Source organism: Gopherus flavomarginatus, chromosome 1 (genome assembly GCF_025201925.1).
Source record: "Gopherus flavomarginatus isolate rGopFla2 chromosome 1, rGopFla2.mat.asm, whole genome shotgun sequence".
Classification (NCBI taxonomy): domain Eukaryota; kingdom Metazoa; phylum Chordata; order Testudines; family Testudinidae; genus Gopherus; species Gopherus flavomarginatus.
This window is the reverse complement of record NC_066617.1, coordinates 228,812,801-228,839,575: the sequence shown is the minus strand read 5'-3', so window position 1 is coordinate 228,839,575 and position 26,775 is coordinate 228,812,801. Positions and strand designations below refer to the sequence as shown.

Here is a 26,775-nt window from a genome sequence, read left to right as displayed (position 1 = left end):
TGTTAAGCAAATATTCGGGAATGAGCTCACAAGCAAGTTCAGTGCAGTTATTTAGGCGGAGAACTGTATTCATTAAAGATAAAAACATTACTATTAGTAAGAGTATTGGCAAAACTTTTTTAAAAAAAAATAACACTTACGAATATCTTAATCTGAGGTCATAAATCCAATGCATGAAAATATCCTTCTGACTAACAGAGGAAAAAGAAATTCACAGTTCTGTTTCTTTAAGAAGACATCAGAGACTGGTGTAGTGGCCACAAGATGTGCTTCCATGTAAGGGACTGTGGTTTGATCCAGCCAAGACCAGAGCTAGATTAAGACCATCCAGGGGCAGAGGCACAGCAGAACACAAGACTCCCCCATTGCTCTGCCCCAAAGAGGCAGAGGCAGCACAATAGGGTTGTATTCTAGTTCCCAGGAGTGCCAGCAGTGAGGGCCCTGTACTTAACCCAGCAGACAGGGTTTTTCCTGTTTGAGTGGCTGGGTTTGAATTGCTGCTCTCTTCTCCTCCTACCACATGGTCTTCTGTTGGGAGGTGGGGGGAGATTTATGTGGAGTACGTGTCTCAGAGCTATTGCTCCAGGCTTCCTACAGACTCAAGCAGATGTCAGTGTATCATTTGCACTTGTGTCATATTTTCAAGATTATCTTTGCAATCAGAAAATGAAACTTAATTTTATTAGTTTTAATTTAAAGCTAAGATTCTGATGTAAATCACCTATCTTCAGGAGCTAGGGCTCTCTTGGTCCAGATCTATAATACCTATGCCTTGATCTGGCTCTGATGAGGACTAGATTTGTTAGTTTTTTTCTCATCATTTTAGAAAATGATGACAGCAAATTATCCAATGGTAATTCTCAGTTCCCTGTAAATCTGCTGGGCTAGTGTTGGATCTGCTAAAGAAAGCTGGAAAAACACACAGGACACAAAACCCAAACATACACAATTTAATTCACAAAACTATCAGTCACTGAAACACTTATACAAATAAACAGATAAGATAAATGGGAATTTTATTCCTCTTCATGTCTTGTAATAAAATAAAGGCTGCAAAAACAAGCAGAGGTAACAGAAAGACTGAAAAACAAAGCTGAGTGATGGGATTTGCATGTTCATCTGGGAGCCACCTATTCTCAGAAACTCTGCAAATCTGCAAGAGAAAGGCAGAAGAAGAGACATTAGTGTGAAATGACAGTATAAAATTATAAATTAGAGATCCACTAACTAAGCAAAGCCACAGCCTGTATACATCCAAAATTCCAAACTTACCATCTTGGGTCACTCTATCCACCATCAGCATACTCCTGTGCTTCCATCAGCATATTTATCTCTCCTCAGGTACAACTGCCAGATGAGTGGAAGGAACTGGTTCATCGAAGGGCTTGCCAGGAGGACCCACTGTCCCCAGATGACCCTCCTCCCCCAAATCGTAAGAGAAAAGAAAAAGGAAGGAAACCATCAGGGCATATGTAATACAGCAGTGGTTCTCAAACTTTTATACTGGTGACCCTTTCACATAGCAAGCCTCTGAGTGCAACCCCCCTCCTTATAAATTAAAAATACTTTTTAATATATTTAACACTATTATAAATGCTGGAGGCAAAGTGGGGTTTGGGGTGGAGACAGCTCGCAATTCCCCCATGTAATAACTTTGTGACCTCCTGAGCGGTCACAACCCCCAGTTTGAGAACATCTGTAATACAGGTTCTAAAGCTTCATCCAACCTCCTCAAGGCGTATTTTTGGATTTTTGGCACTGGATTTTTGTATGGGGATGTTGGACTGTGGACCACTATCAGCACTGTTATTTTCTGTGTCAAAAACACACTACAATTGTGCTATTGGAGTTTTAGACCAGTATTCTAGAATACTGTGGTTTTATTTGTAAAGTGTTATATAAGATAGCTACCTGACATAAACTCAACAAAACTCTTTTTTGGTATGAGTGGAGGCTGCAAGGGCAGGCTCACAGCATTCAAAACATTCAATTAAAAATTAAGTAAAAATAAGTGGCTTACCTCCATGCATGTGTGGGAGTGTCTATCATAAAAGCCTTTCAGACTTCCAAGGGGGTTAGGAAGTGATGGGCCATCACCTCCACCTGCAATGGTGCATCAGCAGGAAGATGATGTACCAACTCAGGACATATGCTGAGATCCTCAGCCTGAAGAGAACCTCATTGCAGAAGCAGACCATTGACTCACTGTCATCTGAGAGGCTAGCATTGGACAGGACAAGAAGATGACCTCAAATCAATGGAATTGCTCACCTATTAAAACGATTGGAGTTTATCTATAATTCCAAAATACCACTGAGGACCAAAAATCCTCTGCTCTGGAAAACTGTGCTGGGATTTGTGGCTTAGTTGCAACTGTCATAAACAGATAGTTAAGGGTTAATGCCTCTTTTACCTGAAAAGGGTTAAGAAGCTCAGTAAACCTGGCTGACACCTGACCAGAGGACCAATAAGGGGACAAGATACTTTCAAATCTTGGTGGAGGGAAGTTTGTGGTCTTTGTTTTGGGTGTTGTTCGCTCTTGGGACTAAGAGGGACCAGACGTCAATCCAGGCTCTCCAAATCTTTCTAAACCAGTCTCTCATGTTTCAAAATTGTAAGTAACAGCCAGACAAGGCGGATTAGTTTTATTTCTGTTTTCTCAGCTTGTAAATGTCTTTTTTTGCTGAGAGGATTTTACCTCTGTTTGCTGTAACTTTGAACCTAAGGCTAGAGGGGGTTCCTCTGCGCTATATGAATTTGATTACCTGTAAAGTATTTTCCATCCTGATTTTACAGAGATGATTTTTACCTTTCTTCTTTAATTAAAAGCTTTCTTTTTAAGAACCTGATTGATTTTTCCTTGTTTTAAGATCCAAGGGGATTGGATCTGGACTCACCAGGGATTGGTGGGGGAAAGGAGGGGGGATGGTTAATTTCTCCTTGTTTTAAGATCCAAGGGGTTTGGGTCTGTGTTCACCAGAGAATTGGTGAAGTGCCTCAAGGCCACCCAGGGAGGGGAGAGTTTTGGGGGGACAGGAAGTGCTCCAGACACACTTCTGGATGGTGGCAGTGTACCAGATCTAAGCTAGTAATTAAGCTTAGAAGTGTCCATGCAGGTCCCCACATTTGTACCCTAAAGTTCAGAGTGGGGAAGGAACCTTGACAAATGCACAAATACAGCAAAGGCTTAGGTGAGCATTGTAAGTCTTTCTATTTAATGTAGTTGTAGCTGTGCCAGTCCCAGGATATTACAGAGACAAGGTGGGTATGGTAATATCTTTTATTGGACCAACTTCTGTTGGTGAGGGAGACAAGCTTTCGAGCCACACAGAGCTCTTCTTCAGGTCTGGGGAAGGTACACCCAAAAAAGAGCTATATGTGGCTCAAAAGCTTGTCTCTCTCAACAACAGAAGTTGGTTCAATGAAAGATTTTACCTCACCCATATTGTCTTAATGGCAGTGAGAATTACTGTTTTGTTTTTTACCTGTGAACTGAATTGTCAGGTACCAAGAACATTAATACTGCTAGTATCAAACAGTGGAGGAAGGTTTTAGAGAGGGATGGGGCAAAATTAACTATTTCACAAACTCAAAAGCTAATGAGAATATGGCAAAATGGCATTAAGGATTGATCTCCTGAAGTCTCATGATTTCTTCACAACATGTTGTTCACCTACATATATGGACAATATTATATGAAAATGGTAGAGTAAAATCTATAGCTTGAATTCAAATGTCTATCTAACATTATTATCCAAAAGCATTGTTATATATGAGAGATGTTTACTTATTTTTCTAATATAAGGTGTCAGGATATGAGAACATAAGAACATAAAATAAGAACACAAGAAGGGCCATATTGGGTCAGACCAATGGTCCATCTAGCCCACTATCCAGTCTTCCAACAGTGGTCAATGCCTGGTGCTTCAGAGGGAATTAACAGAACAGGCAATCACTGAGTGAATCACCACCTGTCATCCACGCCCAGCTTCTGGCTAACAGAAGCTAGGGACACTCAGCATGGTGTTGCATCCCTGCCCATCCTGGCTAATAGTCATTGATGGACTTATTCACCATGAACTTATCTAGTTCTTTTCTTAACCTTATTATAGTTTGGCCTTCTCAACATCCTCTGGCAAAGAGTTCCACAGGTTGACTGTGTGTTGTATGAAGCAGTACTTTCATTTGTTTGTTTTAAAACCGCTGCCTATTAATCTCATTAGGTGACACCTAGTTCTTGTGTTATGTGAAGGAGTGAATAACAATTCCTTGTTCACTTTCTCCACACCAGTCAAGATTTTATAGACTTGTATCATATCCCCCCTTAATCATCTCTTTTCCAACCTGAAAAGTCCCAGTCCTTTTTAATCTCTCCTCATACCCTTAATCATTTTTGTTGCCCTTTTCTGAACCTTTTCCAATTCCAATATATCTTTTTTGAGATGGGGCATCCAGATCTGCACACAGTATTCAAGATGTGGGCATGCCATGGATTTATATGGAGGCATTATGATATTTTCTGCCTTATCTATATCTTTCCTAACGGTTCCTGACACTCTGTTCGCTTTTTTGACTGCCGCTCCACATTGAGCATATGTTTTCCAAGAACTATCCACAATAACTCCAAGGTCTCTTTCTTGAGTGGTAGCAACTAATTTAGACCCCATCATTTTATATGTATAGTGGGATTATGTTTTCCAACGTGCATTACTTTGCATTTATCAACATTTTATTTCATCTGCCATTTTGTTGCCTGGTCACCCAGTTTTGTGACATTCCTTTGTAACTCTTTGCAGTTTGCTTTGGACTTAACTATTTTAAATAATTTTGTATCATATGCAAATTTTGCCACCTTGCTGTTTACCCCCTTTTCCAGATAATTTATGAATATGTTGAACAGTACTGGTCCCAGTACAGACCCCTGGGGGACACCATTTACCTTTCTCTATTCTGAAAACTGACCATTTATTCCTACCCTTTGTTTCCTGTCTTTTTTAACCAGTTACAGATCCATGAGAGGACCTTCCCAGTTATCCCATGACAGCTTACTTTGCTTAAGTACATTTAGTGAGGGACCTTGTCAAAGGCTTTCTGAAAGTCTACGTACACGATAGCCACTGGATTCCCCTTGTCCACATGCTTGTTGACCCCTTCAAAGAATTCTAGTAGATTGGTGAGCCATGATTTCACTTTACAAAAAACCATGTTGACTCTTCCCCAACAAATCATGTTCATCTATGAGTCTGACAATTTTGTTCTTTACTATAGTTCCCACCAGTTTGCCTGGTACTGAAGTTAGGCTTACTGGCCTGTAATTGCCAAGATCGCCTCTGGAGCCTTTTTTAAAAATTGGTGTCACATTAGCTATCCTCCAGTCATCTGGTACAGAAGTTGATTTAAGTGTTAGGTTACATTCCACCGTTTTTAGTTGTGCAATTTCATATCTGAGTTCCTTCAAAATTTTGGGGTGAATACCATCTGGTCCAGGTGACATATTAATGTTTCATTGATCAGCTTGTTCCAAAACCTCTTCTAATGACATTTTGATCTGGGACAGTTCCTCAGATTTGTCACCTAAAAAAAATAGCTCAGGTATGGGAATCTCCCTCATCCTCTTCAGTGAAGGCTGATGCAAAGAATTCATTTAGTTTCTCCACAATGGCCTTGTCTTCCTTGAGTGCTCCTTTAGCATCTCATCATTCAGTGGCATCACTGGCTGTTTAGCAGGCTTCCTGCTTCAGACGTACTTAAAAAATAACATTTAAAGGACAACTACAGCCATTATCTTAAACATCCCAGTACCAACAGTACAGACAAAGGAGCCAATCTGTGAGGTTCATCAACTGCATATAAAACAATCTGAGCAATAACAATAGTGCTGAGACTCAGCCCTTGACTGAGGGAAAGAAACATTGGCCTTTGGGTATCCAGGAGTACAGTATTTATGTCTTATAACATATGATGACCTATGTGCTCCACAATGTGGGATAGCCTGATTCGTTACTCTTTTATTTTCAACATGGAAAGACGAAGTGCTGCACCATCAGAGCGCACAACCAACATGGCCAAAGCATAAGTCAGGGTGGCCAAACTTACAGGGTGGCCAAACTTACTGACCATCTGAGCCATATACGACAATCTTCAGCAGTTCGTGAGCCGGGGTGCGCCTGCCAGGGCTTGGAGCTTCAGCCCCGTGGGAGGTGCCTGCTGGGGTTCAAGGCTCCTGCCCCATGGGGCACACGTAGTGGGGCTCAGTGCTTCAGCCCTGCGGCATGCCTGCACAGGACTGATGCCCTGAGACCTCTCCCTGCAGGGCACAAGTCCTTAGCCCCACCACCCTGCTGCAGGGCTGAAGACCCAGGCTCCTGCCTCCCTCAGTCTGGTAGGCGGAGAATGGGGAGAAACGTGGGGGGCTCTGCCAGCCACACTTTAGCTGTAAAAAAGCCACATGCAGTTCACAAGTCACGGTTTGGCCACCCCTGTCAAAAGTCATGCTTTGTTTTTGGTGCTGCCATTAGATAAAGATGCAAAACTTAGATTACTTTCAGCCACAAGATGTTCATTTTTTTGTAGGTGCATTCAAATTATGTGCATATCTAATTTTTCTCACTAGCCATTCCAATTTGCATCTGAAATGGAGTGACGTGACATTTGAACACCGGCATTTCCATGAGCCAGGAAAGGGGAGAGATGGATAGGGAATAAGTACGTCCACATTGCTTACAGAGAATAACAACTTCATGGGGAGCGTTATGTTTGTCCTAAGTGGAAGCATGCACATTTGTAATGGGGAGGTTTAGGTTGGATATTAGGAAAAAATTTTCCTAGGGAAGTGGTGGAATCTCCTTCCTTAGAGATTTTTAAGGTCAGGCTTGATAAAGCCCTGGCTGGGATGATTTAATTCGGGATTGGTCCTGATTTGAGCAGGGGATTGGGCTAGATGACCTTCTGAGTTCCCTTCCAACCCTGATATTCTATGATTCTGTGAAGTCATGAAGCATTTTGTCCTTAAGAACCATTTCCTGCAACACATAAATACATTTCCATTAGGGAAGACTGGCCATGGAGTCACAGAAAAAATACTGTAACTAGGGCCTGGTCTAAACTACGCGTTTAAACCAATTTTAGCAGCGTTAAACCGATTTAACGCTATACCCGTCCACACTACGAGGCCCTTTATATCGCTATAAAGGGCTCTTTATATCGGTTTCTGTACTCCTCCGCAACGAGAGGAGTAGAGCTAAAATCGGTATTATCATATCGGATTAGGGTTAGTGTGGCCGCAAATCGACGGTATTGGCCTCCGTGCGGTATCCCACAGTGCACCACTGTGACCACTCTGGACAGCAATCTCAGCTCAGATGCAGTGGCCAGGTAAACAGGAAAAGCCCTGCGAAATTTTGATTTTCATTTCCTGTTTGCCCAGCATGGAGCTCTGATCAGCACGGGTGGCAATGCAGTCCCAAATCCAAAAAGAGCTCCAGCGTGGACCGTACGGGAGATACTGAATCTGATCGCTGTATGGGGAAACAAATCTGTTCTATCAGAGCTCCATTACAGAAGACGAAATGCCAAAGCGTTTGAAAAACAATCTCCAGGCTACACAGTGCTGCGTGACAAGTGTAACAGGAAGCCAGAGACTCAAATGGACGCTCATGGAGGGAGGGAGGGGGTACTGAGGACTCCAGCTATCCCCCAGTCCACAGCAGTCTCCAAAAAGTATTTGCATTCTTGGCTGAGCTCCCAATGCCTGTAGGGTCAAACACATTGTCCGGCGTGGTTCAGGGAATAGCTCGTCAATTTACTCCCCCCCCCACGTGAAAGAAAAGGGAAAGAAATCGTTTCTTGACTTTTTTCAATGTCACCCTATGTCTACTGAATGCTAGTGGTAGACGCGATGCTGCAGCAGTGAAGAGCAGTATCCGCTCCTCTCCCCTCCCCGGTGGCAGACGGTGCAGTAGAACTGGTAACCGTCCTTCTTATCAACCCGTGAGTGCTCCTGGCTGGCTTCAGGTGAGGCTGGCCAGGGGCGCCTGGGTGCAAATAGGAATGACTCCCGGTCATTCCCAGTAGATGGCACAGAACGGCTTGTAACCGTCTTCATCATAGCAACTGGGGGCTGAGCTTCAATCAGCCCCCTCCCTTTCATGTGAAAAGAAAAGATTCTGTACTGCCTGGACTATCATAGCAGTGAGATGCTGGGCTCCTCTCCCCCACACTGCTTAATGTCCTGCCTGGACTATCATAGCACCAGGAGGCTGCCTCCCCCTCATTTTATGTCACTAAAAACTCAGTGTTTCTTATTCCTGCATTCTTTATTACTTCATGACACAAATGTGGGGGACACTGCCACGGTAGCCCAGGAAGGTTGGGGGAGGAGGGAAGCAACGGGTGGGGTTGTTGCAGGGGCACCCCCCGTGAATGGCATGTAGCTCATCATTTCTGCGGGATCTGACACAGAGCAGCTGTGCTTTCTGATACACTGCTTCTCTAGTACATTTGCCCCATATTCTAGGCAGGACTGACTCTTTTTAGAAACCATAAAGGAGGGATTGAGTCGGGGAGTCACTCCCAGTTTTGCTTTTGCGCCCCCGGCCGATCTCAGCCAGGGGCACCCATGATAGCAGCAGACAGCACAGAAGGACAGATAACCGTCATCTCATTGCCAAATTACACTGGCAGCAGATGGTACAGAACGACTGGTAACCATCTCTGCTATCATGCAAAAGCAAATGAATGCTGCTGTGTAGCACTGGAGTATCGCTTCTGTCCGCGGCATCCAGTACACATACGGTGACTGTAAAAAAAAAAAAAAAAAAAAGCTGAACGGGCTCCATGGTTGCCGTGCTATGGCGTTTGCCAGGGCAATCCAGGGAAAAAGGGTGTGAAATGATTGTCTGCCGTTGCTTTCCGGAGGAAGGAATGACTGACGACATTTACCCAGAACCACCCGCGACAATGATTTTTGCCTCATCAGCCACTGGGCTCTCAACCCAGAATTCTAAGGGGTAGGGGAGACTTCGGGAACTATGGGATAGCTATGGAATAGCTACCCACAGTGCAACGCTCCGGAAATCGACGCTAGCCTCGGACCGTGGAAGCACACCGCCGAATTAATGTGCTTAGTGTGGCCGCGTGTACTCGACTTTATACAATCTGTTTTATAAAACCGGTTATGTAAAATCGGAATAATCCCCTAGTGTAGACGTACCCTGAGCTCCATTACTTACCCAGTAGCCAACAGCTATGCAGCTCTCTGGCTGTGACCTCTTAAGTGAGAAGATTTTATGGCCTCTGTTGTCCCAGTCTCACTTTCTTACTCTGCTTCCCCAGCCTCATAAAGAATTTACATGAGAGTGTCCTGGTAATGATACCAGGGGTTCTGCAGATCAAGCCCTCACACACTAATAGCACTCCCAAATGATAGCTTTCACGTTTTAAAAAATTATTTTATTGGATGTCATCACATTTCTTTCATCAGTAAAGTGTGTTTTCTTTAAAAGTTGATAGCTATTTCAAAATGTTCTTAAAAGTTTTTCACTGCTAGTTCTGTCTTCAGCTGACAAGTAGGGTATAAATAGCACTTCTGCTGGGTATTTGAATAATGTATACCATTTGCAATTTTGCATATAATCACCAGTTCACGTTAAGTATGAGAAGTGAGTATTTTTTTTAAAATGTACTACTATATTACCCTCAATGGATAATTTTAGTATTATTATTTATAAGACCACACTAAAACATTTTGATTCTGTATTCATAAATAATAATTGGTTTACTGCCCTTTTTAAATTGCCATAAGAGAGCCTAAAACTGTTTTAAAATAACAAAAGGATATAGTTTGAGAAGTACTCTTTTGCAACATACATACCATTCCCATTTGCGTGTACTGAATAATCATTATTCATTAGCAGTGTGGTGGAATTAGTAGAGTTACTGTTTGATTGTAAGGAATTGGAAGAACTGGATACTCCTTGGTTTACAGTCTGCTTCTTTAAACCATTAGTAGCAGTTCTACTCCAATCTATAGTAGAATAAGTGTTACAGAAAATAGTGCAGTACATTCAAGCACAAATAAATGCAAGAGTACAGTTAATGCAATTTAACTTAAATTCTAGCAAAGATCTTTTCCCAGATCTTTCCCCAGTATTCCTATTCTCATAGGAATTGCATAAGTCTAGATGTGTAAGAATTTACATTTTTTCTTTTTAATTTCTTAGTTTTAAAATGTCACTAATCATACTTTTGTGACTGTATGCCCATTTAGAGATTACCAGTAACTGCAACCGCAATACTTCACCTTTGAGTTTAAATTGTGTAAGGGTACGTATAACTTTTCAAATACAATTATGGTACAATGAAATACCCCCAAAAAATTGTTAGGAAGACATATTATTCTCAAAGCTGCTTCTGACCCTGCTCCCACTAAAGTCATTGCTAAGGCTACCATTGACTTTGAGAAAGCAGATCTCTGGAGATTGATTTAGGTCCCAGTCATACAAAGGACTCCACGAGGCTACAGCCTTACACATATGCAGAGTCCCAATCAAAATGAATACTTTATACAGCAGTATTTTGCAATTAAATAAGACGCAATCTTTTTGCATCAGGAATATAAAACAAAGTAGTAGATATATCTGGAAATACTGCTATGCTATTTATTGCATAACAATATTTGCTAAGGAGAATGGGGACTTTACACCTGACAGTAATTTATATAATTTACAAGTGTAGAAAACAGTGTTCAATATTTACCAGAATTTTCAGCCAGCCTGAATTTTCCACAACATAGATATCGTCTCCACTGTTTGCGGACATTTTCCTTTGCCACACAGTAGAAGATAAAAATGAAGAATCCTGTGAAGTACCAAATGTCAGAATATTACTTCAAGCCATAGAATTTTTGCCGTTTTGTAACTTTTTTAAATGGATGTATCGTTTTTCTTTTGTTTCTTCTCAAGTCAACTGATTCCAATCAAATGCTCTCATATTCTTTTGTTCACTAGAGACACTGATAGTCTAAACAATAGACTGATGCCATTACCTGAAATGCTTTTTCTTATTACACTTGCATGATATGCATTAGATATAAGGAGGATACAGAGTACCAAAAATACAAATACATCAAGTAATTGAGTTTAAAATATGAAGATCTGTGGGGAACTGCAAGTTTATTAGAATCTTCAGTACAGAAATCAAGACAAGATAACACATCCTCATTATAGCAGTACAATTTCAAATATGAGATATAATCAACTGAATTTGGCTCTCTACATACTTTGTGGAACTTCTCCATATTTTATTTGGAGTTAATATATTTCTGCTGCTGTTTGTGATGGAATCAATAACACCTACAGACCAGTGTTGGTGTTGATAGGCCATTGGGGCAAATTTTATTAAACCTAATACAAATTTAAGGTTACCAGGCAGCTTTTGCTTCCCCCATCGCAGTCACAATTAAGTCATAGTGAAAGCCCACATGGGCTAACAGCTCCTGCTCAAATAACAGTAATTGTAGCCCTCTTCACCACAAATTCAAAGCCACATCTTTTCTTGGAAGGATGCAAATCACACATGTTGGGTACCTCAAAATGTGCCAGATCACAGATTAGGGTGACCAGACAGCAAGTGTGAAAAATCAGGACAGGAAGTGGGGGTAATAGGAGCCTATATAAGAAAAAGACCCAAAAATTGGGACTGTCCCTATAAAATTGGGACATCTGGTCACCCTATCACAGATCCACCCACTTCTCACTGCTTCCCATACAGAGTGGGACTGTACTTGCTTCCAAACCTTCCACTTTTCAAAGAAAATGTGTCAGAAATGTTTACACTGCCTGCCAGCTACAATGTATCAAAGAAGAATGTGGTTGTGCAATTCTTTAAATTAGATTACAGGGAATGAAAAATAAAGGAGAAGCTACAAGTTTGGACTGGAGAAGACAGAGATTAGCATTTTCTGGACCAATTCTCAGGGTAAGTTAGACACCTAACTCCCATTGTGTTTAACAGGAGTTAGGCACCTAGATGGTTTTGAAAATCTGCATCTTTCGGCACTTCAATTGGGCCCTAATGCTCACATTTTTAATGGTATTTAGATGTTGCTCTGCTCATTGTTGCAAGGCCTAAGGCCCAGATCCTCAAAGATATTTAGACATCTCACTTCCATTGAAATCAGTGGGATTTTCAGATCTGGGCCTATCTTCAGAAGTGACTTGAGCACTGAGAAGCGTAAGTCACAATGAAAGCCAATGGGAATCAGCCTTCTAAGTGCCTAAGTAACTTTTGAAAATGGGACTCAACCATCTAAATCACTTATACCTTGCAGTGCTGAGTGGAACAACACCAAATTACATCCCTACCTCGATATAACGCTGTCCTCAGGAGCCAAAAAAATCTTACTGCGTTATAGGTGAAACCGCGTTAAATCGAACTTGCTTTGATCCACCAGAGTGCACAGCCCCACCCCCCGGAGCACTGCTTTACTGCATTATAGACTCATAGACTTTAGGGTCAGAAGGGACCAATGTGATCATCTAGTCTGACCTCGTATTATATCGGGTCACGTTATATTGGGGTAGAGGTGTACTTTTAAAAATCAGGTCCTAAATGCCTAATTCACATTTGAAAATGCAACATAGGGTAAAAATTTTCAAAAGCAAATAAATTACGTCAGAGCCTAAGTGACCCAATAGGTCTTTTGTCCTGTAGCTTTTGTGATTCTGTGAATGGACCTTAAGATGACAAATTTTCATTACAATGCACTAAAAAGACAGCATGTCACTTCTGAAAGTGTTTGCTTTGCATTAATTTTCTTTAAATGTAATACAACAATTAAGAAGGGTCATCTTCAAGGTAGTTTTATTTTTCATATTATGTAACAGTACAGATATAATTTTGGTAAACTCTTATCCATAATAAAGCATTTCTTAGAACTGAATTATTCATTACATTTTTATACAAAAGGCCATAACGAAGCATAAACTTACCTTGTAAAGTGTTAAAGATGGCAAAGAGGTACATAAATATCAGATTTACTGGCCCCCATGCAAAAAAGGCAAATCCCCAAGTAATTCCCAATAAGAATGTGAGGCCTGCAACACTCCTGAGGTCTTGAATACTGGTTTTTCTCTGAGTTCCAAGTTGTTTCTTCTTTTTGATTCGACAAAGCTGAATCAGCACTACTATAAACATGCTGACGTTCAATAGGAATATCATGCAGAAGTATCCCACAACAGTAATATAGAAGACAATGTTATTGTTGATCCAGCAGCTAGAATACAAAAACAAAGGAGGAAAGATCATATTATCAGACATTCATTATTAGTAATAGATATTAGGTAAAGAATAGTATTAGGTATGGCTATATTTTGTTGAAAATACATCATCCTGCAATACTGAAGGCCACATACACTGATTCAAGTTTTCATCTGTCTATCTAGGTGTCTATAACAGTGTCTATCATCATCCTATCTGAGTGAATCCCAAGGGCTAAAGCAAAAAAATAAAAATAAAAATACACCAATGGATTAGGTTTAGGTTTCCTGTTTCCTTAGGCAATATGGTGTTTTTTGTTTTTGTTTTTGTTTTTTACATTTAGTCTTGCTTTCCTCTACACTCTATTCTTCATCCCCCCATCTCCTTTCTTTCTCTTGTTTTGCCTTCACCTTATTTTCATGCTCTAGTTCCATGCCAGTGTTTTGGAGCATACCCTCTTTTGTGACCAGGATCAGAGCCTTGCAAACAGTTTCAGGAAGACTTAACTCATATCCTGCAGAGATTTATTCACAGAAGTGTCACTTTCAGGAAAGAAGCTCACATACACACTTACACATAACCATTAGATAAAAGCATTCTGTTAGCATTCACTTTAAAAATATGCCTATCTTTTAACTTACAATTCATCTGGTGAGCCATTAGGAAACTTTCCATATGATCCAAGCCCATAGTTATTTGGTGTTATAGCCAATACAATGCCTACCACTAAAAGTGGTACACCTGAAAGATTAGATAATAGTTATAATTCTGAATGAAAGTTTTGTGATGAGATGAAATTACTATATTTTCCTATGAAACCTAGGGCCAGGTTATGAAGGCTGTCAGACTGTCATATCAGGATAACTTACTTCGTAAAAAGCAAAATAAACTCGTACACATTTGAAGTTTTAATATTTCTGAACAAGACTATATATTCTGTGACTTGATCCACTTATATCACTTGCAACCTACGTTAAACTAGCCACATGTGTTGCATATGCTCTTTGATATCACAAATTTAAGGACATAAATGGGCTTGATTTTGCCTCTCACATGTGTTTTACACTAGTTTAACTCTGTTGTTTTCAGTACAGTTACTCTTGATTTAAAATAATGGATAAGAGAAGAGAAGGCCTAGGGTTTTCTCATCACTTAAGTCGTAGGCACTGTTTTGCTACCTTTTGTTAGAAACAGTAGCAGTCTAGAGGTAGAATATGTAGTTGATACTCTGGAGCAATAACATTAATTTCCCCAATGGAAGAGATACCATCTGCTTTGGGAGTTGGAAATGGAAATAGTCAAATGTGTAATTGGCTCTCAGACAGCTGCAACTGTAGTTCCAATAGAAACAATTTATTATTCATTTGAATTGCAATAGCACCCACAATATATAGTGTATGCCCCAAGAGAATTTACAATCTGAAAAACTTTGCGATAAGGGGTGAATTCTGCAACATGCTGAAGTCACAGAATAGTGAAGTAAATAGAACCCTGTTATTGATAATGCATCTGAGGATTCTGACAGGCAACAGGTATTTGATACTGGCTTTGTTGTTACTTTTAAATGGTCTTCCATCCAAAATTGTTGTAAAGAAACTATATTTATTTTAGATTCCAAACCCAGAAAAATATACATACCCCAGCCAATGATACAAAACTTAAGGATGTATTTCCGTACATAGGTATTAAACACTTTGACCAGGGCAAGATACATGTGGAATGCTTCAAGGCCCATCCAAGTGAAGGAAACCAAGAGGAAATAATGAAGAAATACAGCAACTGTGATGCACAGGCCTCGTATGTCATACAGAGCAATCCATGAATCAAGGAGGAAAACTAGGTTGAGTAGAAGTAATGCAGCACACAGTTGAATAAGGATTTTGGAAGGGTAGTCTCTCCGGATTTTTCTAAAAAGAAAATTAGTGAGATGATGTAAGGCTTTCATCATTCTATGAGCATTACTGTAGATTCCACACTGATTCTGTGTTCATTGGTCCCTAATGCAGAAGAGACACTAAGGCCACGTCCAGACTAGGAATTAAAATCGATTTTAGATACGCAACTTCAGCTACGTGAATAACGTAGCTGAAGTCGAATTTCTAAAATCGAGGTACTCACCAGTCTGGACGGCGCTGCATCGATGTCCGCGGCTCTCCGTGTCGATTCCGGAACTCCGTTCGGATTGATGGAGTTCCGGAATCGATGTAAGCGCGCTCGGGGATCGATACACCGCGTCCAGACTAGACGCGATATATCGATCCCCGAGCAATCGATTTTAACCCGCCGATGCCGCGGGTTAGTCTGGACGAGGGCTAAGATAACACATTTTACATATGGTTAAGAAGTATTTATGAATGAAAAGGTTAATATTTGTGACATCACTATTCTTGTTACAACCAGGTTCTAAACTCTTATAAATACAAACATTGTTGCTTAAATTTCAGTTGTCTTCGTTTAATGTTTGTTTAAATATTTTATTACTTTTGTCCATATTTTTCTATTTTGTATATTAGGCTTCTTATTGTTGGAGTACTTCACCACAACCACACTCATCGCATTCTCTATTATTAGAGGTTAGACTAGGCCTGAAAGTCTTTTTACGGGGTATCTGGAAACCTTGACAGTGGCAAATAATAATCTATAAAAGGATGCTCATAAGTCATGCTCAGGGGTTCTCTGTCAAGAGGTAGAATTAGCCTAATGGACTGAATAACTGAGACTCTAGTAATGTATAGGTTCTGACAACTTACAGGGAAAGCTAGTGTACTGTAACTGCATTTTATTGCACAAGATCCACACAGTCTAACACAGGGGCAGGCAAACTTTTTGGCCTGAGGGCCACATTGGGTTTCTGAAATTGCATGGAGGGCCAGTTAGGGGAGGCTGTGCTTCCCCAAACAGCCAGGCATGGCCCAGCCCCTGACCCTGACCCCTATCCGACCCCCACCCCTGCTTCTCACCCCCTGACAGCCCCACCCAGGACTCCTGCCCCATCCAACGCCCCCCATTCCCTGATGGCCCCCCCAGGACCCCTGCCCCATCCAACCACCCCTCCCCCCATCCCCTGACTGCCCCTAGAACCCCTGCTCCTGACTGCCCCCCACTGCTCCATCTAACCCCCCCTTCCTGAATGCTCCCCCGGGACCCTGCCCCAATTCAACCCCCCTGTTCCCCACCCTCTGATCCCCCCACCTCCTATCCACTCCCCACCCCCTGACCACCACCCCAAACTCCCCTGCCCTCTTACTGCGCTGCCTGGAGCACCGGTGGCTGGCGGCATTACAGTCACACTGCCCAGAGCACCAGGACAGGCAGCCATGCCGCCCAGCTGGAGCCAGCCACGCCACCGCGCAGCACAGAGCACCGGGTCAGGCCGCAGCTCTGCAAAAGCCGCACCACCCAGAGCATTGCACCAGTGGCGTGGCAAGCTGAGGTTGTGGGGGAAGGGAAACAGCGGGGAGGGAGGAACAGTGGGAGAGGGGCTGGGGGCCAGCTTCCCGGGCCAGGAGCTCAGGGGCCAGGCAGGAGGGGTCTGCCCACCTCTGGTCTAACAACATGTTAATATTTTGGAAATGTATTGTGCATATATGTACCTTATTTTTAAAAGATTCCTTGTACATTCCACTTTATTAGGACAATTTGTAGTAACCCCTTCCCAGCTCCTTGGCTTCCAGCTATACAAAACTGCATGATAATTATTTTATTTATAAGATACTCGCCCCTGGTGAGAATCAAATCTTGATATACCCCCCTTAAAGTCTACCCATTCTGTGTACTACTATTGAGGTAGAAATGAAACCTACTAGAAAAATAGTAACTAACCTCTGCATAACTGTTGTTCTTCGAGATGTGTTACACATGTCCATTCCAAGGTAGGTGTGTGCACGTCCCAAGCACAGTCATGAAAATTTTTTCCCTGCGTGATAGTGGAACCTGTCAGAGTGGCTCTGGCGCCCTCTCGTGCCATGCATTCGTAGCGCCAGTATGAAGGGCCCAAACGACCACGCACCCCTTCAGTTCCTTCTATCCAGCCAACTCCAGAAAAGAGGGGTAGGACGGTGGGAGTTATGGAATGGATATGTGCAATACATATTGAAGAACAACATTTACAGAAAGGTTATTAGATGATTTTCCTTCTTTGAGCGATTGCACATGTCCATTCCAATGTAAGGATGTAGATGAATCCCAAGCAGTTGCATAGGAGGTAGGATCAGAGTTCATGGACAGGCTGACCATAAAACAGCTTGACCAGAATGGGCATCATCCCTAGCCTGTTAAGTAAAGGTGTAATGACTAGAGAATGTATGCGCTGACATCCAAGTTGCCACTCTGCAAATGTCCTGAATAGGGACCTTAGCCAAGAATGCTGATGATGATGCTTGCGCTCTTGTGGAATGGGCAGTCAGGATAGCTAGTGGTGGAACACCCACCTGCTCATAACACGTACAAATGCACGATGTAATCCACGATAAAAGTCTGTGAGCCAAGATAGGGAGACCTTTCTTTCTTTCAGCAATCGCTACAATGCATTGGGTGGATCTACAGAACGATTTAGTCCTCTCTGTGTAGAACACTAAGGCAGTCAAACATCCAGAGTATGAAGATGTTGCTCCTTCCTACTCACATGTGGCTTTGAGGAGAAAACAGGTAGGAAGACTGCCTGATTACTATGAAAATGGGAAACCACCTTCAGGAGGAAGCTGGGATGAGGACACAGCTGCACCTTATCCTTAAAGAAAACCATGTATGGAGGCTCCAACATGAGGGTGCAGATCTCCAAGACCTTTCTGGCCGAAGTAATGGCAACTAAGAAAGCCACCTTCCATGAAAGATATGACAAGGGACATGTTGCCAATGGCTCAAATGGGAAACCCCTAAGTTTTGATAAGACCAAATTAAGTCCCATGGAGGGACTGGTTCCTGTACATGGGGGTATAGTCTTTCCAGGCCCTTGATGAAATGGATGGACATCTCATGAAAAAACAAACCAGCTTTCCACCGGGGGATGAAATGACAAAAGGACATTAATTGAGGAAATTGTTAAACCTTGCCATTTCAAGCATAGCAAATAGTCGAGCATCTCTTGCAGAGACAACTGTGTGGGTGAGACTCTCTGCTTGGAAGCCCATGGAGAACCGCCTTCATTTTGAGAGGTACGCAGCCCTGGTGGAGGGCTATGTGCTCCCTAATAGGACCTGGTGAACCTGCTCGGAGCAAGCCAGCTCTCCAGGACATACCCACAGAATTTCCAGGACATCAGGTGAAGGGAGCTGAGGTTCGAGTGGAACAGACGACTGTGGTCCAGGGAGATCAGGTCCAGATATAGAGGGAGTGGAATTGGAGCAGCCACTGAAAGGCCTACCAGTGTGGCGAACCAGTGCTGACAGGGCCAAAGTGAGGCTATAAGAATGACCCACACCTGATCCCGCTTGATTTTTAGCAGAGCCTTGTGCACGAACAGGATAAAGGGGAAAGTGTAGAACAGGTGAATTGTCCATGGGAGCAAGAAGGCATCTGTGAGCAAACCTGGGCTGTGGCCTCGCAGGGAGCAAAACTTGAGCCCAGTTGCAGATAGGTCTATCTGGGGAGTCCCCCACCACTGGGAAGCATCCCTCATGATGTCCAGCAAAAGGGACCACTTATGAGGATTGGAGGCTGTTGAGGCAATCTCCCAATTCGTTCTGCACTCCCGGAAGGTGAGAAGCCTCAAGACAAATTACGTGGGCTATGCAGAACTCCTATAAGTGAATTGCTTCCTGATACAGGGTGTGTGGGGGGGAGGAAGAACGAGTCCTTCCCTGCCTTTTGAGACTGAACACAGCTGCAGTGTTGTCCATAAGCACCAGGACACTCCTGCCCAAAATGTCCTGATCAGGTGCTGCCCGATGGGATGGATGTGCTCTTCTCTCAGAGGCCACCAAGTATGAACATCTCGAATGGGGCCCCAAGATCAAGGGCAATGCCCATGGGTTCCAAAAGGTCCATTGCATTGGCATAGGTAAGTGACCACTAGGCCAAGCACTCAGTGGCACTCCTGTGCTGTGGTCCACGGCAGGGAAGGGATGACTGGAGGGGTAACAAGGGTGACTCCTCTGCTGAGAGGAGTACAACCCAACCTCCAATTCCAACGATGAGCTTCCCTCTGGGGACCAAGGAGGTGTGTTTCTCACCAGTGCTGGATATCGGTGCCAAGGTGAGGAAGCTTGTGTTGTTTTCCTTCTAGACGGTACCACAGGGTCCAGAACCAAGCGGCCACTGGGGGCTACGTGCTCCCTCCTGGCCACCAGCACCAGAAACAATGGTTCCTGTACTCCAGTGACAGTGGTACGAAGAGCACCAGCAGATCTCTGGCAGCAGCAAATGCCTCTGGTGTAGACAGCACTTCAGTGGTGCCAGTACTGCATTGTCCCTCGCGTGCTGATGGTTCGTCCAGTACCACACTCAACAGTACCCACATAAGGCCTACAGTCAACAGTGCTGACTGACACCAAGACAGAGGAGTGGCCTGACTTAGGTTGCACTCTGCTCTGTGTTAGGATATAGATATTCAGGCCTGTCTGCAAAGGCCTATACTTTAAGAATTTAGGTGTATTCTTATCACTTAGCTAGTTATAGAGGTATAAAAGAAAGAATCAAAAGTCACTGTCTGTGTAGTGGCCTTCTCTTACTGTGACAGTCTGAGGACTAGTTCTTTAGCAGCCATAAACTGGTAAATGTATGGTCACATCCTTACATTCCAAACTAGTCATATTAAAATAAGACAATCTGGGACTGTTAGGAAGGTGATTCGATCTATCACCTCCAAAGAAAAGAAAGAGCCTAGAAATTTAGTTTGATAGTTTTCTGTCTGGTAAGAACTCACTTAACAATAGACACAGCTGGAGAACCCTTATGTCTGTATAGATGTAGCTGTGAAATCCTTACTTCTGTATTGTTTTGTATGTTTATTTGCATGGTCTCTGTCTGGTTCTGTGATTGTTTCTGTCTGCTGCATAATTAATTTTGCTAGGTGTAAACTAATTAAGGTGGTGGGATATAATTGGTTAGCTAATCATGTTACAATACGTTAGGATTGGTTAGGTAAATTTTAGTAGAATGATTGGTTAAGGTATAGCTGAAAATATTACTATATAAATTAGGGGCAAACGGGAAGTAAGTTGGGATTTGAAAAATAAGGAAAAGGAACTTGAATTTAAGCTTGCTGCAAGTTCATCCCAATAAACATCGAATTGTTTGCACCTTGGACTTCGGGTATTGTTGCTCTCTGTTCATGCGAGAAGGACCAGGGAAGGGTGAGAGTGAAGGAATAAGCTCTCTAACACTCTGCTTTCCATGCCTGGCCTTCCTAGGGGTCAGGGAACATCCTCTCTTGGCCGGCTGCCCCGTGTCTCTTCCTCAGCAACAAGGCTAGCACACAGTGCTGGGACTCCCACACCATAGGAGAAGCGCTTCTTAGTGACGCCGAGGTGCTCGGTGCTGAGTTCGACCATCCCAACTCAGAGGAAGGTCTCAGTGCTGCCTCCATTAGGCAAAACTTCAATCTAGCCTGCCAGTCCTCCTTGGTACAGGGTTTAAAGTCCCTGCAAATTTGGCACCAGTACCCAGTGTGAGCCTCACCCAACAACTCAGGGTCATTGTCTTACTGCAGGTAACACAGGGCTTGAAGGGTACAGAGAAAACTCTGCTAACTAACTGGAAACAAAGTATGTACAATAATCAGAAAGGAAGTCCACTGAAAAGCTTACCGTAGCAAGGGGAACAATTCCAGCGACCATCACAGGTGGTAAGAAGGAACTGAGGGGCACAGAGTCAGCTGGGCCCTTTAAACCAGTACTATGAACACACAGCACCAGATGGCACCAGTGCCACCCTGATGGGTACTATGGAGGAAGAAATTTCTGGCGACTGTTCTTGGTGCACACACACACCTATATTGGAATCGACATGTGCAATCACTTGAAGAAGAAAGAACTCATCCATTGTCATTCAGAGCGGTGGATATGGACAATCATGATCAAGTTTATAATGTAAGTTTAACTCTGCAGGTACTTACTCAAAGGCTACGTAGGTTACAAGAGTAACAGAAAGAAAAATTGCAGAAAAGCCACAGCCTATATAGGTGATAAAAGTCAGAACCAGTGTCTGGATGGGTGGTAAAGTAGGATTTCTGGACAGGTCCTAAAAAGAAAACAAAAATTATCTTTAAGCCCGGACATCTATTCTACAGTTAAACATCTCCTTAGCCCAAGCCCGGCAAGCCCAAGTCAGCTGGCACAGTGTAGACATACCCTTAGACTTTAATGGTTCTATTCATGCCCCCAGTTCAACAGCCTCATTTGCTTAAAGTTAAGCATGTGCATGAGTGCCTTCCTGAATCAGGGATCCAAATGCACCAGTTTGGGATATTATTTATAACCAATTACCAGCAAAACTCCAAAACTTGTGAGGTGGTTGCATGTACAAACGGTTTCATTTGCTCTCCTTTCTTTAACCATGCATCCTTCATATGACCAGCCTCCTTTGCCACCTGTTACAGAGAACAAGATTCCATTAAGGATAATATTTACAGTATCTCTTAAAACTGTTAACAAAAGTTAACACAGATGAGATGGCATGGCACTTAGAAATGATGATATCAAATACTTACCATTTTCATTAAAGTCCCAAAATGCACATCTAACTGTTAAATTATCCTGTTTGAAAAAAATACACACATTTTACTGAATTATAAGTTGATGAGTAAGGCAGTTATGAGTGTAAAGTGGACAGAGAAGTATCTATAGCAATACAACATAATAAGGAAAAGCTATTTCTTCTATGTTAGCATAAGGTGTGCCAGACTGTAGATGGATGAGGACAGCTACACAAATGTGGATATACACAACAAACTAAACTTGGCTATATGAGTAGATCTATTGCCCTTAGCTTGTGCAGATTGATTATTATTGGTGGTAGGAATAGGAGCTTTTTCTAACTACCTGCTGTTTTGTTGTCTGTATGGACAGTGTAGATTGAATTGAAGGTTTTATTTTAATCTTTCCAAGTTTCTCACACCCTAAATATTATCTTAACCTCTTGGACCATGTGACAGAGTGTGAATCCCCTAAGGCTGACTCATCACTCTGTGCACTTTGCAAAGGGTACCTACAAGGGCCAAACTGAGATAATTGGTTAAGCACCAGGTAATTAACCAGTTAAGATGATTTAGTTCCTCAGTTGAGGACAGTTAAAGAAGAGACAAGCAGAGACAGGAGGGTAAGGCTGAAAGGAAGGGCCAGAGAAGTTTGAGAGGTGAGATCTCTCTTCTCCCTGTGTCTGGGTACTAGGTAAAGGTTTGGGGGACCACTGCCTCATGCTGTGGGGAACAAACTGTCGCAGAGCATGTTATAAATAAAGCACATAGTGTTGAGCTAGTTATCAGTGTGTGAGAGGACAGTTTGAATTAAGAAATCCAAGGGGAGAGAGTACTGGCCTGTGACAGACCACAACCCTGCACATCTTACTTGTGGTTTCAAAGGGATTACTCATCTGAATACAAGCTACTCATAAGTGTCTGAAGAATCAAACTCTTAGTTTGGAGGGAATAGAACTTTTCATTTTAGGATAAGGGCAGAATACGTGATATCTGTAAGTTTGCCTCTGGTAAGGAATTAGTTCTTTTTGAAAAGGTTTTTTGGTCATGTTTTAGTATTGCAATGTTAGAGTTTTAAAAGGTGTTGTATTTTTCTTGAGGATCCTAGAACACTGTAGCTAGTAAGTGATATATAACGTTATTATGAACAACAATACTATATTGTTGCATTGGCCTCAACATTTTACCAGTGCAAGTTCTGATTACAGAGAGCTAGCTTTGGGAAAATCCTGCACAAGGGACTGGAATCTCTGCCAGTTTCAACCCAGAATGTTTCTTGGGAGACGGGGAGATTTTAATCCATCCATGAAGAAGCAGGGGATATCTGCCCCCTAAATGTATAGATTACCTAAATCTGTATGGATCTAAGGACAACCACACAGGCCAAGCCAAGACTATATGCTAAATGCTGTTTCCTGGCTGCATTGTCTCTGTGAAAGCCATGTTGCCAGTGTTTCGCTATTAGCCATAACTGCCTAAACCCCACTCATGAAATGCTCGTTCATCTGAGGGGGAACAACATAAAATAATGCTGGCTGGGTAGGAATTTGATAGAATAGCGAGAAATCCCTAATAACTGCAACTCAATGGTTTGAATAATGTTAATTAATAAACATTATTGGTTCACATGAGATCTGTTGGAAATTTTGAAGCCAATGAACTTAGATGAGAAAACCACAAAAGAACCACAGAGCAAATGAAGCAGCCTGCATATTCAGCATAGCATAAGTGCTAAAACAATTCTAAGTGAGTCAGTAAAATGGAATTCTGTAAACTTCTAAAACCTAAGTCATACCTGAATAGGCCTGGTATTCTGTAGAGTGACAGTAACATTTGCCTTCAAGTCGATAAGTGTGAGATTAGCTACACTTGATGATATGACATTGCTGATTAGAGAGAGATTCTCAAGTGAAGAATCCTGAAACAACAAAAAAGTAACTAAGAGTAGAAAAAAATTAAATACAATAGAGCATGCACACACACAATTTCAGTTATCACAATGATTAGAGCTGGGCAGAAATGTCTGAAATATTAAAATCTTCTGATGAGAAACAATGATTTTTTGTGAAAATTTATGCTCATTTGCCCCTCACACCACCCCATTTTTCGATCAGTTCTAACATGGAGTTAAAGAATATTATGAAGGATCCCTCACGTACAGGGTCCCAAAAAGTTACCTGAAATGGAGTTGTCTTTTCAAAAAAGTTGAATATAATTCTAGAAGCCAGAGGCATATCTTCAGAAGACAAGTTTGTCAGCAATGAGGAAGGCAGTGCAATTGCTCCAACACTATTTATAGGTGCTTGGGTGCCTAGAGAAATCTGAAAATTAAACATTAAAAGGTACAATAATTTTTGTTGCTAACAGAAGATTAGATTGTGCCTTAGGCTCAGTCCTGGATATAGGAGCAACCTATTACATATCTGTGCCACCCCCAGAGCACCATTGGGAAGGAACCATGACTCAGAATTAAACTATTTCCCCTCAGTGGCAGAGCCAGGTTTTGCAACTTGGGGGCTGATGGATCATTGATCGTGGGCTGGAGAGCAAGTCTGCCCATGCACTCCCAGCAGCGGTGCTTCCTGTCCCACTGGGCTTGGTCCAGTTCCCCACTCTTGGCATTGAGCCCTAGTGCATGTGGTTCCAGGGCCATTTAGGTTTGGCCGAGCCACCCACCTGTTGTGATGGAAGGGTGGCCAAGCCAAATTTGAGTGAATGACATTGTAACCTGGTACGTGGGGTTGCAGCACTACCCCACCCAATGGGTCATGTTGCAATGCCCAGAGCAAGGAGCTGGGCCAAGCCCTACAGCCCAGGAGCTGCTGCTGCCAGGTGCATGTGGGGCAGGCTCACTCTCCAGCCCCATGTGAAAATTCATGTTGCACACCTTGCCTCCTATTAGCTGCATCCCCTGCTCTTCTTTAGCTCCAGAGGAGAAATAATTTACCACAGCTCTGAAAAGAGTGTAGCATACTTCAGCTCTTGCACCCAGCTATGGCTCCATCCATTTGCTCATGAGGACAGAGCATCTGCATTGTGGGTAACAGTGCTTTGCAAAGGACCCAAAGCCATACTCTGGGTAGATCTAATATAGGAGCTATGCAGGAGGTGGGGCATTGCACAGCTGTTCTGGGGCTAGCAACAATCTAGCTCTTACGGAGTCATTCCAGGGTTGAGAGAAGAGGGGGAAACAATGTTTGCTTTTATAAGAAACACTGAGATGGTAAGGAGGAGAGAGTTGGGAAACAGATATATAGTTCTGCATATATTTAAGCTTATCCAAAGTTGGTATTTTGTAGCACAGAAATTTACAGAAGTATTTAACTACTTAAATTCCAGACATCAGGAAGGAGGTGGCAGTGATGACAATGTTATTAAAGATTTACTGCAAAATTATTTTTATTTTTTAAAAGAAATCCCCAAACCCTTTCTGTATGAATCCAAAAGAGCTCTACATAGCCACTGTTTGTAACTGAAGTTTAATACTGAATCGTAAACAAAATTTGAGACAATTATCCCAACTTTAATATCATTTGTTGCCAGACATCTGACACCATAACTAGGAGATGAGATCAAGCCCTGTAGTTAAAGGTCTGCAGATCAGAATTTTGATTTGGCCTATTATAAAACTAAGGACATTTTGTAAAATTTGGGTTTAAATCTAGGATCATAATTTGAACTCCTTCAAAATTTGGGTGTCTTCAGAGCTAGGATCTTGGTGTGGGCTCATCTTTAATTATGACTATACAAAGCAAAGGTTTGAAATAATTATTCCTTTTTAAACTGCTTATTTTTATTCCCTTGTTTATAGTACTGGTGACGTCATTCATTCTAGCAGATAAACCAGATAAACTGTAGTTCAGTTTTCTCAAGACCTTAAAGATATAACATCATACGAACAGGATGTTAACTTTTAGCTAAACTTTTGGGGTATACCTTTAAGATTAAGTATGTTTTAGTCTCGTCAGCCTTCTGAGGTAACTAGTATCGCTAAGATACTGTAGTTGTACAACTTAAAAAAAGAGTAATAGTTTAGAGCTCATGAAAGGTGTTAGAGACTCTCAGAACTCAAGACAGAAGTCATATGTATAATCAAAAGAACAGTCACAGCCAAGAAACAGCAGCACAAGCTTCCCAGCTGTGCCCTAACAATGTTCATCAGTCCTGCCCTGGATGTCAGGGAGGGGTAACTTCTAAGTGTGCAAGGGTAATTCAAACTCCAGAACCCAGTCTCTCACCTCTCAGGCTGTTAGCACCGAGACCCCAGTTAAGTTTATGAAGGCATTTCCATCACTCTAATCCAGACTAGATACAAATTTGTTAAAAAGCTCTGCATATTTCATTACCAGTCCCTTATAGTACATCATGAGATTTACTTAGCAAATTACTCCTGAGGGAATTCTGTGCCAAAAAATTAAGAATTATTCACACAATATTCTAAAATTCTGCATATTTTATTGTCCATAAAGAGATATGGAGGCTCCAGCATGGCAGTGGGGAGCACAGGCCACTGGCTGCATAGAGGTGGGAGATCACCCTGCAGTGCTCCCTCACTCCGTGGACACGGACTGGGTAGTGAAGCTGCACCTGACCCTGACACAGTGCAAGGGCTGGGCCTGCCTCAGAGACATCCTGGGGCCCTGCCCCCCTGTGCCAGGTGCATCAAGATAGCAAGAGAAAGGGACAAAATCTCACATGCCCAGTCTTGGCCCCTGACCCAGGTGTGGGGCAGGCAGGCTCAGCCTGGCACAATCTAAGTGTGGAGGGGCTTAATGTGGGGTGAGAGGATTCTGTGTGGGGCAATCTGGGTGCAGATGGCTTGGTGGGTGGTCTGGGTGCGGAGTGGATCTGGATGCACAGGGGCTCATTAAGGGGTTCCAGAGGCA

At 42.5% G+C, this 26,775-nt stretch overlaps 1 protein-coding gene across 9 annotated transcripts in view; it reads right to left on the bottom strand.

Moving 5' to 3' along the window:
* Positions 1-26,775, bottom strand: part of ADGRG2 (adhesion G protein-coupled receptor G2) — a 101,781-nt gene that overhangs the window by 4,275 nt on the left and 70,731 nt on the right. For all 9 annotated transcript variants that reach the window (XM_050936473.1, XM_050936476.1, XM_050936481.1 and 6 more), the window contains 10 exons: positions 24,067-24,210; positions 23,685-23,807; positions 21,905-21,950; positions 21,681-21,784; positions 21,311-21,435; positions 14,896-15,164; positions 13,899-13,998; positions 12,990-13,273; positions 10,756-10,857; positions 9,872-10,024 (listed from right to left, as the gene is read on the bottom strand). In XM_050936473.1, coding sequence (XP_050792430.1) covers positions 9,872-10,024; positions 10,756-10,857; positions 12,990-13,273; positions 13,899-13,998; positions 14,896-15,164; positions 21,311-21,435; positions 21,681-21,784; positions 21,905-21,950; positions 23,685-23,807; positions 24,067-24,210 — 1,450 coding nt within the window. The remainder of the gene's footprint in view (positions 1-9,871; positions 10,025-10,755; positions 10,858-12,989; positions 13,274-13,898; positions 13,999-14,895; positions 15,165-21,310; positions 21,436-21,680; positions 21,785-21,904; positions 21,951-23,684; positions 23,808-24,066; positions 24,211-26,775) is intronic.